At 43.7% G+C, this 20215-nt stretch overlaps 1 protein-coding gene across 1 annotated transcript in view; it reads left to right on the forward strand.

Moving 5' to 3' along the window:
* The window catches only part of TNS3 (tensin 3), an 81496-nt gene extending 63074 nt beyond the window's left edge, over nucleotides 1–18422 (forward strand). Inside the window, 11 exon segments of the mRNA XM_082196064.1 lie at nucleotides 2967–3126; nucleotides 5545–6176; nucleotides 6623–6709; nucleotides 8232–8363; nucleotides 10704–10799; nucleotides 11912–11989; nucleotides 14019–14096; nucleotides 14550–14718; nucleotides 15379–15447; nucleotides 15578–15604; nucleotides 16756–18422. Of these exon segments, the coding sequence (XP_082052190.1) occupies nucleotides 2967–3126; nucleotides 5545–6176; nucleotides 6623–6709; nucleotides 8232–8363; nucleotides 10704–10799; nucleotides 11912–11989; nucleotides 14019–14096; nucleotides 14550–14718; nucleotides 15379–15447; nucleotides 15578–15604; nucleotides 16756–16900 (1673 nt within the window). The 3' untranslated portion in view covers nucleotides 16901–18422.
* The last annotated feature ends 1793 nt before the right edge of the window (nucleotides 18423–20215 follow it).

The raw sequence follows: 20215 nt of genomic DNA on the forward strand, positions 1-20215 counted from the left end.
CCCCATGCAGGGAATTGGGGGGGGGGGGAGTGTTGTTTTTCATCTGCTGGATCCTAAGTGTAGGGTTAAAAAACATGGGAATGCGGGTGAATTTATTTTTAAAAAATAAATAAATACGTGGTTATCGTGTGCAGTGTTCATATACCATTTTAGAGACAGTCTGGGGGGAAAGAGTGGAGTAGAATGACCAGTTTGGTTCCTGAGTCTTGTTGCGCAGACTGTAATTCAGTCATCCCTAAGCTGGGACCTCCTGATGTTTCAAACCACAGCTTTCATCTGCCCCAGGGAGTGTGGCCCATGGTCAGGGAGCGGCGGTTCAAAACATCTGCAAGTAGATGGTCAAGGGCTCCGTTATTCCCTACACAGACACACCAAGAGGCTGTTTCTTTGTAGGAGTCATGGCACACGTAGAGAGGTTTCTTTCTGCCATGAAAGGAAATTTGATCTGTGGGCCATGCTGGAGATACAACTTCCAGACTACACCCAGTGTATGTTCTGAATGCTGATGACTCTCCAGAAGTGGATCTGGCCCCGTGATGCCTGGACAGGAGACTACTGGAGAGCCATATATACAAACCACTCTGAGCAACTCAGAACAACCTGTGTGATTACAAAAACAAGGACCAGTGCTTACTTAGAATGATTTCAGAATGTGTTTAGGTGCCAAATTTTCGGACACAAAATCTCTGCAGGACAAGAAAATGTTTCTGCTCTAGAGACAGTAGTACCAGCAGCGGTAACGGTGTACCAACACAACCCACCAAGCACTTTCTATCTTTGCTTTATTTGAAGATAAAAACAAATGTACAGTGGTACCTTGGCTTTTGAACATGTCTGCTGATGAACATTTTGGTTTTGGAACGCCGTAAACCCAGAAGAAAATGCTTCGGTTTTCGAACACACCTCGAAAGTTGGAACATGCCACACAGCTTCCGTATTGAGTTTTCGGTTTTTGAATGTTGCAGAACTTGAACTTTCTTCCAGAACAGATTACTTTCAAAAACTGAGGTACCACTGTATTGTTGTATTCCGTCTTTGTTTACACATGCCTCTTTGGAGTAGCAAGGCTTCTTCTGGTGCCTCCTAATGTGTGAACTCTAGGGAGGGCTGTGGTTGGCTACCACCTGCATGTGACACTGGGCTATGTTTTGTGAGCCACAGGCTATACATGATGCGTGACAGTGATGCACATTTGTATACTCGGCGGTATTTAAAGTATGTGATCAGAGACCTATCTGTGCAAATTAGAGACCAGGAAAGGGCTTGTAGTAAAACTGCCAGGGGCCCCGGGATGGTGTGGTCTTGGCACCTCTTCTGTCTGCTACCAGCCAAGTAAAATTGTGGCAGAAATCAGTATGTAGTCCCTCAACTATGTCTGAAGAATTTGTAGCTAAGGATGGGAAGAGGAGGGACCATTTTAATCAGTCCCTATTCTCCAGCTTTGTTTTGATGGTGGCCAACAGAATGAGGTTGAACCCGACAAGACATAACCCCAACAAGACTGTTTGTGGGGTAACTGCCCCTGAAAAACCAGGCGCACAGCTTTGGGGAAGTTTGGTACTCACAGCTGCTTTTGGAGGCACAGGTCAATTCTGTGTCCAGGGCAGCTGCCCGGAGTGGCTGGGGCAACCCAGTAACAAATTATTATTATTATTATTATTATTATTATTATTATTATTATTATTACTGCTACTACTAGAGTAGCTAAGAGTTCTGTGTCTAATGTGATCTCAGCCAAGTTAAAAATTTAAGGAGTGCTGAGAGAGAGTCTGGTGCACAGATGATGTTTCTTTGGGTATCTTGCCTTGCTTTCAAGTGAAAAGTGGCATGGATTTAGCTTTTAACTGTATTTTTTAAAAAAATAATGATGTATAGCTGGAAAGTCCAGGAAACAGGTCTCTTTCAGGAATTAAAAAAGGAAGTGTCAGGCTAAAATTGGGGAGCATGATGTCAGTAGCAACAGGTGATCAGTGATCTGGCCAGGCTGCTTAGAAGTCTTGAATGTGCGGGCAATGAAATAATGGAGGCAAGACCAAGTTGATCAGGCTTTCTCCCCATCTTCCTCCATTTCAAAAATATCTGAACATTTAAGCATTAAGTACAAATACTCTGTTTAGTTCTGGTTATTTCCCTATCCTCCTCCTTTGCACTTAAGCGTTAGACCACACGCCATTTTCCTCTTGGTGTGTTTTGTTGTTGATTTAGTAGATTGCATACCTACATCCTATTAGCAATTGTGACAATCCTTTAGAAAAACAAACAAGTTTCCTCTTGTTTCATTTTTCTGTAGCCTCTTCCGTTAAAATTCAGTAAAAATAAGGAGGAAGTAAAAGTTGTTCTATGGTGGCTGTTCAGTTGAGTGATGAAATTTGTGTGTGTGAATCTACCTTGGGAAGAATTCAGTAAAGAACTCAACACCTTTAGTTTCTAGGCCCAAGTGGGATACAATACATTCATTTCTCTTCACTCGCATCTTCATTTGTTCTTTTGCTTAGGCAAAAGGTAACAAATGCACTGCAACTATTGTTTAGTTTAGTTTATTTCCAGCTGAAGTGGCCATATATTGTTTGCTTCGTATCCTGGATAGCAGGATTGTGCAGCAGAATGATACTGACCTTGTGAAGAAGTGGATCCATGCAAGGGAAGAGGGATGATGGCACCTTCTGCCTCTGAGCAACTTGTGTCCAAGATGAGCTGCCATGCATTCCCTTCTCTTCATGAACCTTCCTAGGTTTCATGTAGGGGACCTAAACACATACGTTTGAGTGCCTGCGCAACAGCTCCTGCACAAATAACACCTTGTTGAGGTGGAGGTGGAGGTGAGCCTGCAGGTGTGACCCCGATTTCCTCCTCTTCCCCCCTTTTGGCTGCAGCGCATTCCATTTCTATTAATATGCATAACTAGACTGGTGACCATTGCAGGTTTATGGACCATAACATCCATTTCCTTCTTTTCACTTCTTCAGAACCCCAGAGTTACGTGGAAGGCCTCAGTCATTCCACTGTGAAGCCTGAAAGCCCCGCAGGCCCAAATCCTGCTTTGTTGCGGACGGATCCTTCCTGCCGGCAGCCTTTTGCAGCTGTGTGCTCAGTCCCATGTCATCGCCCTGCCCAGCAAGGAGACAGGTAAGACAACTTCTGCGTCTCTTAATTTTCAGCCACCTCATTTGGATGTAGAGGAATCTGATTCCAGGAAGAATTCCTTAAACAGTTTATAGACCCAACCCTGAATTGTGTCACCTTGAGGCGTAACCCTGAGGCAACCTTTCTGAGTGCTTAATGGTCATTTTTGATACTTGGTTTGAAAGTAAGGAAGAACAGATTATTCTGTTTCTGGTCCATGTCAATTTCACATTTATTAATAAATCTGTCGCATTCTACTGCCACATTAATCTAACTTTAAAAAAAATCTGCATGGCAATTTGCATTTAAATACATATTTGTATACATTTTATTATAAAGTAAGTATTTAAATACTTACTTCATTGAGTTGAGAACTGTATCACAGAAGTCAAAGAAGTGTTCAGTCTGAAGAAGTACATTCAAATCGTCACATTAGTCTGGAGAGTGTAGATCAGATCCCTTCTCACCAGAATTTGCCATGCATTCCCTGGGCCAGTGTTTGGATGCAGTGTTGAGATGGATGAGGAAAAACAAGCTAAGCTTGAATCCTGGCAATATGGAAACACTCTAGTTGTCCGTTTCCTTTAATTTGCTCCCATAATCTTGTCTGCCACAATTAACTTGCTGGTAAATGTTTAAGCTGATAGCTTCAGTGCCTCTAAATGTTAAATGGGAAGCTGCCATCATTATTTATATAGCTGCATACTATACACAACACTTTTTGCAGTAACTTGAGCACAAAGCAAGTCCTTACTCTGCAGCGCTTGCAGCCTAAACATCTCGGTTCAGAGGGACCAGCAAGCGGACAGGAAGGAAGACATGGGAGAGGCAGATAGAAGGAGGAATAGATGAGGCAGTTTAGATAACTTCCTGTCTTCCTGAAGTAGTTCCATCCTGTCTGGATCCTGTTTGTTGCAGCCCTACAGACCCCAAAGGTTTTCCTGCAGCTGCACCTTTCAACTGAATAGGGAGCTCTCCTGAGAACTGTGCTGTGAATTGTTCCCCAAAGTTAGTTTACATTGAGAAAGCTCAGTCTCCAGGATGTGCAGTGCTGCGGTCAGGGAGCATCTTCTGCAGCTGGTCCAGTGGAGGCGCACAAACAAGGACCCTGAGAGGGCCCTTTCTAGGCTCTTTGGACTTGTGGTGCAGGCCCAGAGTACCCGTGGTTGCAGGACAGGAGCATTCACAGCTGAGTAAGATTTCTTTTGCCTGTCCATAGATTGGCCTTGCCGTGGCAGAAGGTGTTATGGACTTCATAGATTAAACTAACCCTTAAAAAGGTCAATTGGTCGCACTTGACAGGAAAGTGCAGGAGTTAAAGGAGAAGAATGTGGCACCTTCAAAGGCCAGCTGCTAGGAGCTGTGCCATCCTTAGCCAGATGTGGAGCATCTTTGAGGCTAACCTCACCTGTCTGAAATTGTGGGGCCTAGGTTTGGGTGGGGTCAGGAGGGCTCACATGAAGGGCCAGGTGTGTCTTTCCTATGGCACTGATTCAGGCTGGTTGCCTTCTCTGTTCATTCCCCCTTTCAGTCAAATGTGGCCCTAATTCAATCCATGTTATGCGTCCCGCCTCTTATTTTCTGCCCTTCAGTTCTCAATGTATAAAACCATCGGTCTTCAGCAACCTTCTTTGAAGATGCAGCCAGTGGTTGGTTGGAGGGAGCACCTTTGAAGTCTCCGCAGAGGGGGAAAGGCACCTAAAATGGGAGCATTTTCCTCTGTGCAAGGAAAGCACTGGGGGAAGCATTCTGAATGCAGACTACTTCATTGGGGGGGGTCCTTTTAAGAATGAAGCATTCTTTTCTTGCCAAAGGTGTTTGGAAAACCCCTTCCATTTGGGAGGTGTTGCACTTTGCACAGTGCTTTTGAAGCGCCCAACAACCAGCCTATTCCGTCAAGCGCTTCCCTGACCTGTCCCAAAACATGATGAATGTGACTGAACCAAAAAGGTCTCTCAAGCCAAATAAGGAGGTCCCCCAACCCTGCCAAAAAAACTTGGTTTGTGTAGGTGGCAGAGTTGGTAGGGAAAGCTGAGTCAAGTTGCCTCTTTAAGTGACCACAAAATGGATGATTATGTGGCCACTGCAGACTGTGCTGGTGTTTTTGAAATGAAAATTCCCTAGAATGTGCCCAAGGTTGCAGTCTTTTCAAGCAACTTAACATCTCTCACATTATGTTTTTAAGTCTTTGAATGTATTAGTGAACACGGCAAATAGAAGTTACGTTTGTCAGGGATCGAACTGAATACAGAACACTTTTGAGTGTACATTCAGTAGCAAACTTGAGTGTGCTGCCACATAATGTGAGGTATAGCCATTGTACCACAAACTAAAACGCAGCGCTGCATATTCAGATGTTTTAAAGTGCATTTTTGAAATGGTTTGATTGTTGTTTCACATTGTTTTCACTTTTTCAAACAGTCCAACTAAACAAGTTTGGCAGCAAGACAGTTCTCAATCCTCCTCAACATCCCAGTTTTCTGGAATAAACGACAACAAGTTCACGGGAAATTATCTCACATCTCCAGAGTTTTCTGTTCCTGTTCAAGATTGCTCACACTTGTCTCACTTCCAGATCAAAGGACTTCAAGCTGGGTCATTTAACAGCCAGGAAAGTTTGTCATTGGGGCAGCAGCAGGAACCTGGGGCAAATACCAGCACCCAAACATTCCTCACTTATGGAGGGATCAGTGCCAACAGCTGCCAGCCACTGGCGGAAATACAACCTGCTTTTACATCAAATGCCAATAATGTGTCTCCCCAAACTCAGAAATCTCCAGGGGACAGTGACATTTTGCCACACCGTTTTCTTGCAACAACTTTTGGACACAACAGCCAAAGCAGTGCAAATCAACAAAATCATGGAATAAGCATGCCCCCTCAGCCCCCTCTTCCAGAGAAGAAGAGGACATCGGAGGGAGAACGTTCTTTCAGCTCTGTCTCACCATCTTCGAGTGGCTTCTCCAGCCCACACAGTGGAAGCACCATCAGCATTCCATTTCCAAATGTTCTCCCAGATTTCTCTAAAGTTTTAAACACTTCACCGTTGCCAGGTATGCTCTGTGCTCATCAGAATGAATTCCAGAAGAATAACTGTGTTAATCTGAAAATGAGCCTTGGGCCGGGTCAGGGTTTTCCAAACATGGGTCTCCAGCTCTGGGTCGTGTTGGCACCCACAGGATTCGCAAATGAGGTGGTGTCGTGAATTGCGCTACTCCAGTCTAGGTTTGGAACGCTCCCCTCATGTGAAAAAGAAATTTGTCTGCAGATAGAAAGCCAGAGGATCAGAGGGAGAGGTTCTGGCTCGGCACTTTGCCTCCCATGCTCTGAAGTGGCCCAGCACATTCTGCCCCTTGGGCACGGTCGTTCCGCTGCACGTTTAGACTACAGCCAGCTCCTCAGATGCTGCATGTTATGTTAGGACAGCCATAGTGTGCTGCTGCTGCTGCTGCTGCCGCCTTTCACTTCTCTTGGGCTCACTTCTCTTTTTACCCCATAGAAAATCCAGCTGACAAGCAGGTGACTGTGAAGTTTGTCCAAGACACCTCCAAGTTCTGGTACAAACCGGAGATTTCAAGAGAGCAAGGTTTGTCAAGTCATGCCAAGTTAAACACCTTCCACAAGGAGGTAGCTTAATAGCTCTTTGTATCTACTTACAAATACTTTTGATTCATTCTAACTTGGAGCTGCAGGGTGAGTGGCACAGGGTTCCTTTTCAGTTTTCACTCCCAAAGAGAAAAAACGCCCAGCTTCTAGTGGGGACTATCAGTAGGCCAGAAGAGGTATATTTTAAGAATGCAGGGAGCATGTGATTGCTCTTCAGGAGCACTCTCTCTCTTCCCCCGCCCCCTTCGTCTTAGATCGCATATGATTATTCACAGTACCACCTATATCTTTGGTCATATAGAAAAGTCAAAAAGCAAGTGTTAGGGGAAAGTTATCTGTTTAAAACACGCGTGGGGGGGGGGCAAAGTTGGTGTCCTCTGACACTTCTACAGATCCTCCATGAACTTTGTCCAATTTACACTGCCTGCTGGCAAACAATAAATCTGTTTTAATATAGGTTTTCTGAAACTGCCAGTTGCTGCAGGTGTAGCAAGATCACAGAGTAGAAAAGATTATCAGAGAACATACCTGCTTGTTTGCTTTGGATTTAGAAACCCAAAAGCTGAACATTAAGTACTGTACAATTAACAGACAAAAGGTGGTTTCTCCTTTGGGGGCGGATGCAAATGGTTTTGGGGAAATTGACTCTGGGCAGCGAAGTATTGCTAGTTCCTAGAGATCAAATATTGTTACAGGGAAGGTTGTAAAGGTTGAATAACTGGCTTTTGGACCAAACAGTTTTCTATTGCTTCTCTCAGTCTTCTGCTGCTTTAGCCAGGTACAGACAGAAGGTTTTACTATCCCAACCATGGTTAAGATATTGTAAAAGCACCCCATAGGTTTTTTCCCCCTTCTTCCTCACCCTTTGAGGGCTAACCATGCTTGGTTTCAAATCAGAGTTTGCAATGGTGCTTGGCAAATTGTGGTTCCAGCTAACCCCAGTTTATCATCAATATCCCTACAGACCTAATACTTCTGCCTGACAAGTGAGTAGGTTCTTCTGGAACTCAGAAGTGACTGAGAAGTGTGTTTGCTCATTTCTGGTACTTTTGACCGCTTCACCTGGCAGTCTGTGGGTGGTCAATTAAATTTCCCATAATATCTTTTATGCAGCATCACTCTGGGGTATTGTGGGAAAATTAAATACCTACGCGCCATTTCCAGGTTAGCCAATGGCTGGGCATCCACCAATGTGAGGGGGTCTTCCTTTTCACAAGGAGCTCTGCTTATGTGGCTCCCGGGAGACTAGACTGACTTCAGAGAATAAGGAACTGAGACCATCCATGGTGTGACACGCTAAGGGGTGTGAGTGAGGCTTCCATAGATAGACCCAGTCAAACAAAAATGAGGTACTCCTTTTAAACTTGGTTTGCCTTGTTTTAGGAGAGGAGTTTTAGAGCACTTTCCTGTCGGATTACCAGCTACGTTTGTTTGTTTGTTACTTGCCTAAAAGCAGCTCGCTCCCTCACTCTTTTCTCTTTCTTTTTTCTTCCCTCATGCAGCCATTGCTGTCCTGAAGGACAAGGAGCCTGGATCCTTCATTGTCCGGGACAGCCACTCTTTCAGGGGAGCCTATGGCCTTGCCATGAAAGTGGCTATACCTCCTCCTTCAGTGTTGCAGCTGAACAAGAAAGGTGTGATATGTTTTCTCTCTCCAGTTTAGGGAAAGGGGTCTATACCTCCAAAGTTGAAAAAAATCCTTTGCCCTTTGCATTCTAACGTAAGAGGTACATTTTTGAGATTGCCCCATCGCTGTTCTCCCGTTAGTGTTTGGCATTTGTTTTTAGCAGATGCTGGGAATTGGCAAGTTCTCCATTATTTAGTGCAACTCCGAAAATAAGTCTGCGCAACTAAAAAGAAAAATGAAACAAGCCTCCCAACTGCACCACCGCCACAGATGCACACACACACGATCAGTTATTTGTGGCTTAAAATACTAAAACTTACCAACTTGCATTGGGCTTCTTTGCCTGATTGCCTGGAGCTCAGAAGCTGTTTACAAGCCTGGCTGAAGTATTGCCTCACTCTCTGAGCCTCCCTAATTGTTAGGGACCCTGGAAAGAGTCAGATTCCATTGCATAGGAATTCTATCTTTTTCTGGAGGCAGTAATGCAATTCCTTGGAGGAAATAGGGAGGAAAGAACCCAGAGCAGGTTTGAAACAGTAGCTCAGAAAGGCCTTGACAAAGGTAGCAGAGCAATAAGGAGCCCTCTCAAATCCTTGTGCTTTGCCACATAGCATGCCAGTCTTGCTGAGGGAAAAGGAAAATGGCATTCAGCGTCGGGCTGCAATCCTATACAATTTACCTGGGAGTAAACCATATGTAACTCCGTGAGGCTTACTTCGGAGCAGACATGAATCGGATTGTGCTGCAAATCAGTATGCCTTCCTAGAAGAGACATGGTTGGTTTTTAAAATATTTTATACTCAACAAACTATTCTTCATTGAGGTAAAATCCAGCGAAGTAATATTTTGTGAATGAGCAGTGGAAATGAAACTGCAAGTGTTCCATTTTATGTTCCTTACACCATGTAATATTTCAGCAGTAGAATGCAAACTGCCATGCACAATTTGAGGATTGTGTTTTCTTGCTATGTACCAATTAAATTGTGTGTTCTGTGTCTTTCCTTCACAAGTTTCTTCAGTGGAGATTCTGGGGTGTTCCAGTGCTACTTGCTTACTCTTAGGAAGTCTAGTAGTTGGATCAAATTAGATCAGTTTCCTCTTGTTTGTATTAGCTGCTTAGCTATTTGAGAACTGTACTGCCCCCACCCCTCCATATCCAGGCAAAGGTGGCCAGAGGTATTTTAGTGCCCCAGTTGGATACATCTGAGAGGCGTTTCCAGCTTTTCTTGCAGTGTTGCAAATAATACAGTTGTGTGCCTTTTGGATTACAGTGGTGCCTCGCAAGACGAAATTAATTCGTTCCGCGAGCTTTTTCGTCTTGCGGTTTTTTTGGTCTAGCGAAGCACGGTGTCGGAAAAGTTTTGGAAAAGCTTCAAAAATCACCAAAGTCTTCAAAAACCTCAAAAAAGGCCACCACACCGCGTGCTATGAGTTGCTCCTCGAAGTCAAGTCGCAACTGTATTAACGGTTTTAAGAAAAAGGAAACAAACTTGCAAGACGTTTTCGTCTTGCGAAGCAAGCCCATAGGGAAAATCGTCTTGCGAAGCAACTCAAAAAACCAAAAACCCTTTCGTTTTGCGAGTTTTCCGTCTTGCGAGGCATTCGTCTTGCGAGGTACCACTGTACATGGAAGTTTTTCATTGCACCCTGAAGTAAATAAAGTAATAAATAAATAAAATAAAACTATTGGTGTATTCCAAGCAGCCACCCAAGATGGATTTAGGGGAGCGTGACCCATTCAGTCACACTGGGTACCAAGCCACAGGGGGCACCATAACTATTATGTAGGGGGGCAAATTTTGGTGTCACACGGGGCACTGCTGAAATTTGAGACCTCAAGGACCGCCACTGCAGCCACTAGTGATTTGTGTGGTCATGAGTGGCTTCTCTGGATGTTTTCTGCTTCTCCATCAAGCGTTGCTCTCCGTTGCTGATATGATATACGTTTCCCCTTCACTGCAAATGCAGATGAACCAACAGCACGATCCGTGTGCTACGGTCCTCATGTGTACAGTCCTTTTCTTGTGTACTGTGACTAGGCAGCCAGCTCCAAGGCATGTACAGTGGCACCTTGGTTCTCGAACTGCTTAGTTGTTGAACAAATCGGCTCCCAAATGTCGCAAACCCGGAAATAAGTGTTCTGGTTTGCGAATGTTTTTCAGAAGCCAAACAATTGCAGCCAGTTGGAAGTCGCACCTTGGTTTTTGAACAGTTTCGGGAGTCGAAGAGACTCCCAGAACGGATTACATTCGAGAGCCAAGGTGCCGTTGTACTTGTGGGTGATGCCATTCCTTCACATTCCTTCACTTGGTCTAATGACATTGTTTTCTGTTGTTTTCTGCCGCAGTTGGAGATCTGTCTAATGAACTTGTCAGGCATTTCCTGATTGAGTGCACCCATAAGGGAGTGAGGTTGAAAGGATGCCTCAATGAGCCATATTTTGGTAAGGATATTTTATCTATCTATGGTTCATAAGTGGTGGGCTTTAGGAAGGTGATGAATGAAACTTGGGCAATTTTTAAATTCCTGCCTTTGAATACCATTTAAGGCCTTGCCTCCCCTTTTTCAGTGTTTGTTTTTTTTAAAAAAAGTTTTATTACACTTCTCCTTTTCTCCTCCATCCCACACGGATGCCTTGGCAGAAGGAAGCACCACTGGAAAGTAGGCAGCAGCTCCTCCCAGGAGTGGAGCTCTCAGTCTCTCTGTGCCCCTCACTCTGCCCTCTGCAGAAGTGCTGCAGCTGCTCCACTTGGTCCTCCTCCACTTTCCCTAGTAATGTAGAGATTCCCAGAGAAGAAATGCAAAGCGGAATTCAACTTAGGGGGCCAGATATGTGATGCCACTTTAAACCAAAGACTCGTACAAAGTCTTTTCAGATCAGGCTAAATAAGGGCTGCTGAGTCCTGGCATATACAGTGGTGCCTCACAAGACGAAATTAATCCATTCCGCGAGTCTCTTTGTCTTGCGGTTTTTTCGTCTTGCAAAGCACGGCTATTAGCGGCGCTTAGTGGCTTTAAGAAAAAGGAAACGAACTCGCAAGACGTTTCGCCTTGCGAAGCAAGCCCATAGGGAAATTCGTCTTGCGGAACGACTCAAAAAACGGAAAACTCTTTCGTCTTGTGCGTTTTTCGTCTTGCGAGGCATTCGTCTTGCGAGGTACCACTGTATACAGAAACTACAAGTTGAGACACTAGCATTTCATGGCCTCCTTCCACTGCTGCTTCTACATGTGATAGTCAATATTTTTCATACTTGGTATTCCATGTTGGAAATTCAAGTAGATGAGAACTCTGTATGCATGGAAGTGTTTAAAGAGTGATCTAGCAAGTAAATCCTGGGTTAGTTTGCTGAATTGAGAGGCCCACGAGAAGATCAGATAGAGGTAAGTTTCAAGAGATAAGTTATCCAGTGCAATCCAGTTCTGTGCTGCCACAGAGAGAAGCCTGTTGAGAAAGGATAGCTGCTGGCTTAAGATGCAGGACGTAAGAACAAAATAAGAAACTTGTTACACAAGCCAGAAGTTAACTTGATGCCTTCCTTTGTTTTAACCACAGGGAGCTTGACAGCCTTGGTGTATCAGCATTCAATTACTCCTCTGGCCCTGCCCTGCAAGCTGCTCATCCCAGACCAAGGTATTCCCATTAAAAAAGGAACAGGCTGTGCCTAATCCAGGTCTCGTGTAAACGTCTGAACCAATATGCATGTCCAGCACACTCACGTATTCAACACACAGCTCAGAGAGGACTAGGAACTATTATGGACACACCGGAGGAATAGAGAAAGGCTGGTTTATTTATGGAGGCTCCTTCAGAGAGCAAGTGGGCAGCAAATCATACAGCAAACACACTTTTAATTATGAGAACAGAAGAGCGAGTGTAGCCTTTCACTACAGTAAGAGAAAGAAAAAAGGAGAGGAGCAGTGGGTGAGCCTGATCTAGTTGTGAACAGAGAACTTTGGCCTCCATAGGTGTCAAACTCTCCCCTTAGAGTGCTTTGCACTGGCAAGGCTACAAGTGTCTTCCACACATGCCTTGGTCTGTGGTCCAGCGAAGCATGAATGCAAGGTGCCGTTGGAACTGTGAGCTGCCCAACCATTGAATATCTGGGGTTTAAATGCCACTTTTAGACCAGCTAAAGTGGGGGGGGGGGGGCTTCCTGAGTAAGTACTGTCATGCTTTAAGTCCTTTGCTTATTTTGCTCAAGTTCCTGTCAGTTTACTAATCTGTTCTCTAAGATAAGTTTGAAGTTGAAGTGACGTGGCCATAGTCTGAAATGTATATTAATTGAATAATAAATTTATTCTTGGATATTCAGTTTACTTCTCAGCAGAATCTCAAATTGTGGGAATCTAATTGGGACATAGAAATAGAAGAGGAAATTTGGAATAGAAATACTTTGTAAGTCAATTTCTTCCAAGAGAATGGGGCTTGTTAAAAATCTCTTTGGGCTGCTATCATACCCCTAAGCTATCTTACCTAAAACCTAATAGCTCTCTTCTCTGCTGGACAGAGTGTGCCACCAGTCTTGGGACACACAGACATAAGAGGTGCTTGGACTGTTCAAAGATAGAAACATTTTGGAAACATATTTTTCAGGAAATGTTTTTACTCACATGCCCAAATGTCCTTATAATTCTTTCTTTGGCTCTTTTTAATTTATATAAAGGAGAAACAGAGCAATTAAGAAGGAACTCAGAATGTGCTTGCTAACTGCAGCACATACAATTATAGCCAGACATCAGAAATCTTCAAGCCTTTTCGCTATCAGTGGTATAATACAGTGGTACCTCAGGTTACATACGCTTCAGGTTACAGACTCTGCTAACCCAGAAATATTACCTCAGGTTAAGAACTTTGCTTCAGGATGAGAACAGAAATCGTGCTCCGGCGGTAGCAGGAGGCCCCATTAGCTAAAGTGGTTTTCCAGGTTAAGAACAGTTTCAGGTTAAGAACGGACCTCCAGAACGAATTAAGTACTTAACCCGAGGTACCACTGTATAGTTAATCAAACTGTGCTACTAGGAAAACTGTCAACAAGTTAAAGGTGACAATCGAGCAAAAGAAACGTGGCAGTTCTAATGCCACTTGGTATGATTTTATTGTTTATAAAATAATGAAGCACACGGAAGCTATGTGCCATCTCATATACAATACGGTCTGGCTTGTATAGACTTGAGACGCTGCTGCATTTTGATCCATCACCAGCTGATTTGTAATTAAAAAACCTGAATTTCTTTCATCATGTGATCTTATAAAGCATACAGTATTTAAAAATGAATAGTTTCAGTTCCTTTATCATATATTGACAGTTAAATAAACACTATTTTAACCGTCCAAAGCAAATATATAAAAAGCAAGCTTGAATTTTCAATCTTGTACTACAAGAGGCTGCAAAGTGGCTGTTTGCTTTATTTACAGTCAAGCACTTTTAAATATCATGCACTCACTGAAATGATTGGGACTTAAAAGTGCTTGACTGAGTTTGAATTGTTCCCAGAGTTTTCTCCTCCCTTCTCAGATGTAGCTGAAGGGGTGAGTGTACTTTGGACCTGGATGCTTTTCTTTATAATAGCTCCAATAAGGTGTCATGTAACACCGAGAATCTGACTAACTTCTCAATCCAATTTATACGGAAGATGCAAGTTTCCATTTCTGTCTGCAGACCCCCTGGAGGAGATACCTGAAAGCTCTCCACAGACGGCTGCAAACTCTGCCGCAGAGCTTCTGAAGCAAGGGGCAGGTCAGTGAATAGCTCTTGGCGCATCAATATGAGGCGGCTTTGCATGCCACATAAGCACCCAAGTGAGTTGTGATTAAAGGCTGCAGACTGTTCTAAGCTCTTTTAAAGGGAAACCTAGAAGTATAAACAGTTATTTTTTTCATCTTTTTGGTGTAGCCTGTGAATGTTATAGTAAACTTCTCTGTGTTCCTAAGAGAGGGGTGGGGCAAAAATAAATAAAAAGTTTAATTAGTGCACAGTGGGTCTGAATTTTCAGGCTAATAGCTGCTGCATGGCATTCTGTGAGCTTGTATACATACAAGCCTGAATGTCTACCTAAACGTTGTGTGAAGGAAGTTCCTGTGTCTTCTTTGCAATATGTCTGCCATCAGAACCAAAGTAAGATTTTCCTGTACAGATCCTGCTCACTTTTATAGTTCTTTCCTTGTATTTCTTCCTTTATTGCATGAACAGCATGCAATGTTTGGTACCTGAATTCTGTTGAAATGGAGTCCCTCACTGGTTATCAGGCAGTGCAGAAGGCCCTGAGTTTAACCCTGGCTGAAGAACCGCCTCCTGTCTCTACTGTGGTCCATTTCAAAGTCTCTGCACAGGGCATCACACTGACGGACAACCAGAGAAAGTGAGTGCTGGCACTGCTATGTGCTTGGTTTGGGGGTTGTTGGAGGTTTCAAAAGAATTTCTTTCTTTTTTAATACGTATGAGCCTATTGGAATGCTTCATGATAATTTTAGTTAGTTTCAATGTTTACCTGCTGTTTTTCTGCCAGGCTTCCAAAGTACACATCGTGTTTAATGCCTAGTTAGGTTCTTTTTTTTTAACATGGAACAGCAGCCATGATAAAGGGCCTAAACAAGACCTATTCAGTAGTGAGGGTTTTTCTTAAGCTTTTATGCTGTGATTTCAGTTGAAATCGCATCCCCCAGCAGCTGCCGCTGCATTGCAATGGCATTACCATTGATGCAAACAGCAGCCTTCCTCACAGGTGAAATAGCAGCCTTAACGGCATGAGAAGAAAGGATTAACATCCTCATGCACCACAATCCTTATTCTGATTGGCACCTTCACAACTGTCAGTTAAAGGTTTATAAAAGAATCATGCAATGCCCGTTGCAGAATGTATTTTGTTCCTACAACAAACATTGTCTTGCAATTGCCTATCCCCTCAGGAAACCGCCCCCTGGTAGAATGTGCCTGAGATGTAAGCACATAAATTTATGTAGCCATAAATTTATCACAACATTTCTTAAACCTATTTTGTCATATTTTCTCTTTCCCTCAGGCTCTTCTTCAGGAGGCACTATCCGGTCAACACTGTTATTTTCTGTGCTTTGGATCCACAGGACAGAAAGTAAGGACGGCAAATGCTTTTCCTAAGTCAACATTCATAATACTGTGTGAGACTACAAAAAACACTAATAGAAATATTAATCTTTTCTCTCCCCCACCCGCCTCTCCCTGCCTCTTCTGTATGCAACAAGATGGATGAAAGAGAGCCTTTCAGCAAAGTAAGTAACAGCATGCATCTTACTATCCGACCACATTTGCAAACAGCTTATAGCATGTCCAGGACTCTACATTTCCTTCAGATATCCTCTAAATCGGGACTATTGAGCAAGGCTTGGGGACTCTTATCAGGTGGCAATTTGGAGTCTCAAATGTGACCCATGGCATCTTCCACACTTCCTACAATTTTTGGAACAATCTTTATGTCCTGGAAATGATGCCCTTAGTGGGACAAGAGCAGAGACATACAAATGGCGTCTGCTTCTCTTCTCAACATCCCCCTTTCCTCTGCATTCTGATTCAGCGAGCATTGCAGGAATTGGGAATCATGGCATTTGCAACTTGCTAGTATTTGTAGCCAAGGAAGAAAGTTGTAGGAGTGATGGTCTAGTCTTGTTGGATTGGGTGAAGCAGAGTCTGGCAAGCATGTCTTTTGGAAGGCCAACAATGACATGTTCAAAATGGGGCTTAGATGGTAAAGTACGAAGAGATGCTGGTCAAGGGATTGTGACTATTTTGAAGAAGATGGCACTTGCAGTTAAACAATGAGTGACATTTTCAGAGGTGTACCAATAATATTGGCTCCTTCCTCCTCCAGCAAAACTAGCTTTGGATGCATGTGGGAAATTTTGGTTTGGCCCCGTAGCATTTGCTTGGTGGGGAGTTTGGTTGGGCATTTTGAGTGACTCCCCAGCTCTAAATATGCAACTTCAGTTAAATTTCTAAGTATTTCTAAAATGGAAGTCCTGAGGTGTTAAAATGCTCTAGGGCAGAATGGTGATTCTGTGGTAGGTGTTAACTATTGGAGATCCCTGGATCAGATCTACCCCTGTGAGAGGTGCCCTCGGGGCACAGGAGAGGTTGGAGGAAGTGAACAGCATGTGAGCGCTGACCTAACATCTCCTGTAGTCGCAGAAGACAGTTGGGAGTGGGGGGCAAGTCTGCAAACTACTTTCTCTTATCTGAAGAAGTGTGCATGCACACGAAAGCTCATACCAAAAACTAACTTAGTTGGTCTTTAAGGTGCTACTGGAAGGAATTTTTCTTACTTTCTCTTAGTTTGTTCTGGCCCCCAAAGTAATTCCATTATTCGCTCTGTGGCTTGATGCTTCTTTCTTTTCATGCGCATTTCCTTTGCTTTTGCTTTCTACAGGGTGTTTGGGTTTGTTGCAAGGAAACAAGGTGACGCTGCAGACAACGTGTGCCACTTGTTTGCAGAGAATGATCCAGAGCAGCCTGCCAGTGCCATTGTAAACTTCGTATCAAAGGTCATGATAGGTTCCCAGAAGAAGAACTAAGAGCTTCCAACTGAGTGCTGCAGACGAACTCACAGGAAGGATGTTGAGGCAAAGTGTTATGAGATTATGGCCACTCAGCCTGCATCTAGCGGTTTCCCAGGACGACATTCCACATACAAGGCTGTCATCAGTAACATCACCTGACCATTTGACAGGTTTTGACATACAAGTGCAACGTTAAGCAAAGAAGGGAGCTAGAAGTCAGCAAGATCCCTAAAGCCCATATCTGAACAAATTTTGGAAGAAAGACTTAAAGCAAGGGAGCCAATAGTATTTTCCATGATTTTTCGCCACATTGGGCTAGAATCATAGCATTGTAGAGTTGGAAGGGTCTCGAGAGTCATCTAGCCCAACCCCTGCCATGCAGATAGAATGGGAGGTGGGAGCCACATTGCTTTTAGCTGGAATTCTTGCTAGGAAACACACAACCAAGGGCAGAACTACACTTAAAGAAATCACAAAGGGAACAGCCTCTGGGTGCACTTGTAGGGAAGAAGTGGTAGCTACAGTCTGGGTTATAATTGCAGGTTCTCCTTTGCAAGTGCCCACCTCTGCATTAGTGTTATCTCAGCAAATTCAGCTTTGGAAATGCATTTGCTGATACAGCATATATCTCCACCTGTAAATAATTGTTGTAGCTTCATTTGATGATAGCCATGGCCATTCTCTTCCCTTGTTTTCACAGAACAATCAAACTTTAAATGGAAAAATGTTGTGTTCAGAGGAAATTGGTGCAGATTTATTTGGGTGGGATGGTGCAGAGGGAGGGAGAGAGAGGGGTTTTTGGACTGCAAAAAGAAGCTTGGGTGCCTTTAATTTATTTGAAGGTAAATGGGAGGGATTGGTTAAAAAAGAAAAATGCAATGCATGTTATGTTATTTTCATGTTGCTTCTTATACGAAGAATTTAAGTAGGGGATGTAACTCTTTTCATGGTTGCAGGATAAAAAGGAGGGGGAAAGCACACAAGAGAACATTTCTGTATAATTTATAATATATTGCTGTAGTCAGACTATTTATAGCAGGCGTGGAGAACCTGTGCCTCCACATGTTGCAGGATGGCAACTCTCATCAGTCCAAGCCAGGAAGGCCGATGGCCAGGCCGATGGGAGTTGTAGTCCAATGGTATCTGGAGGTTTCTCAACCCTTGTGGCGCTAAGCAGGCCTCTCTCTGTTGTACAGTATTCTAATTCTGAGCATACTGTTCATTATGCTAGGACTTGGGCAGGAGATCCATTCAAGCCCTGAACTGAATGGGGGTTCTGCTGCAGCGCCACTTGGAGCAATGCTTTTTTTAATGTATCCTGTATTCCTTCAGTAGCGGAGACTTTGCTTGAGCCTTGCTGTAGGAAGTAGTTTTGTATTCTGACTTTTAAAGCAGCCTTTACGTTTACAGTAAATATTTTCATATTATTTTCTATTACTTAAAATGATGGTTATGAAATCCAATTTGTATGGATGGTTTTTAAGCTGATTTTTATTTTTAAAATCTGGAATAAATAAAACATAAAGAGGAAAAAATATTTTTGTTGCACTTACCCATATTTTGAAGATGGTCTGATTCTGTTTTGACAGTATGGCACATCCTGTGCATGTATTGCTTATGAAGACAACACATGTGACAACTGCCTCTTTAAGATCCATCTTGCGACTTCCTTCACACACAGACCCAGCAAGATGGAGAGAAACTTTCCATTGATTTGAGCCCATGCCACAGGAATCCATGTGTGAATATGCAACCACATACGCCTTTGAAACAGGGTAGTTGAGTGAATCAAGCCTCATAAGCAGCATTCTCACGGTCACTAAAGGAGCTAGGTTTAGCCCCCCCCCCAACCAGATATGTCAATCTCCCTTCTTTTTTGTTCTATGAGTTTTTTTGGCTCCTGTTTGTTTGCAGCGTTTTGAGAGGGTTGTGATATCCCGTTTTTGTTGGTTAATTTCTGAGGTGGTTTGCTTTTAAGGGATGCTTTTTCTTTTATGCACGTTTCTCTGACAACCACTTTCATTGCATCCCAGAGGAGGGGGGTCAGGCATGGCCAAACTTGGCCCTCTGGATGTTTTGGGACTACAACTCCCATCATCCCTAGTTAACAGGACCAGTGGTCAGGGGTGGTGGGAACTTTAGTCCCAAAACATCCAGAGGGCCAAGTTTGGCCATGCCTGAGGGGGGTTGTTGGGTTCTCTACACCATTGTCCTTCAAGTAGTTTTGGAGGGTCTTCGAGAGACTCTCTTGCCATTTGGTTTGTGTTCAGTATGGGACTAAAGGACCATGATGAGGTGGCTTGTATTTTCTCTCCTAGTTTGAGAGAAGGCATGGTCCATGATCTTAAAGTTACCAAGTGGATCAGGCCTGGTGAGAGCAGAATGCTAGGCAATCTGCACATTATGGTGTGGTGCCCAGACTTGAACATGTGTGGCTGGTGTTGCCTGGGTTCTTTTCACCCCATATATCGTACAGGCCTCCATTTTTTAGCCTTTCTAGTAGCCTATGAGAGTCTGTTTTGGGGTTTCCCTTGAAGGAAAGTTGCCCATGTGGTTGTGGGGCAGATGTCTCTCAAGGAGGTGCCTCTCACATTTAGGTTGAGGTTGCCTCCCAGGATTGCTTGCCCTTTGGAGATGAATTTATTTAGTGTTTTTTGGACAAAGTCTCTTTTGAAATTGGGAGCATATATAGAGCCAATCGTCAATTTAGTTTTGCCACCTAGTGTTCTCTTGGAAAAGATGAATCTGCCTTTTAGTATTGTTGTAGCTTTAACATTTAAGTCTCTGCTGAGCACTATGGCCCCTCCACATGCTTTTCCTGACCCAGGGGACACTCATTGTTGGCTAAAGCAGAATTCATTTAGAAGTTTTCTACCTTTAGGTGGGCTGTGTATCTCTTGTAGGAAGAAAGTTTGGGTTTCATGGTGCTCATGTAAGAGGTGATGGTGGTTGTTTTTTTACAGGGTTCCCTGCCCTCCTCACATTGTGTGATTGCTTTTAAGGTAGCTATTTTTGTTTGTCTGCTTTGGATGGTGTTTCCTTGTCAACCCACCTGTGATGTTCTGTGTCTCTTGTTTCTAGAGAGTTGGGCCTAGTAGGTAGCGCTGACAGGGTATGATGGTGGGGGGACAGAGGGGAATCAGAGTTAGGTTGTGGGTTACATAGAGTAGCATATAGTTACATAAAGACTTACTGAAGGTAACTTGGACTGTGTGGCTTCCAGCCGGGTGGTCTCAGGTAATGTGGAGAGCCTTGCTTAAGAACAAGTCACCTCCATTGTCACTTGTGATAGGGGAGGATCAGTGAGACAGTGCCAAGCTCCTTTGCAGC

This window comes from Podarcis vaucheri, assembly GCF_965113315.1.
Source record: "Podarcis vaucheri genome assembly, chromosome: 13".
Classification (NCBI taxonomy): Eukaryota; Metazoa; Chordata; class Lepidosauria; order Squamata; family Lacertidae; genus Podarcis; species Podarcis vaucheri.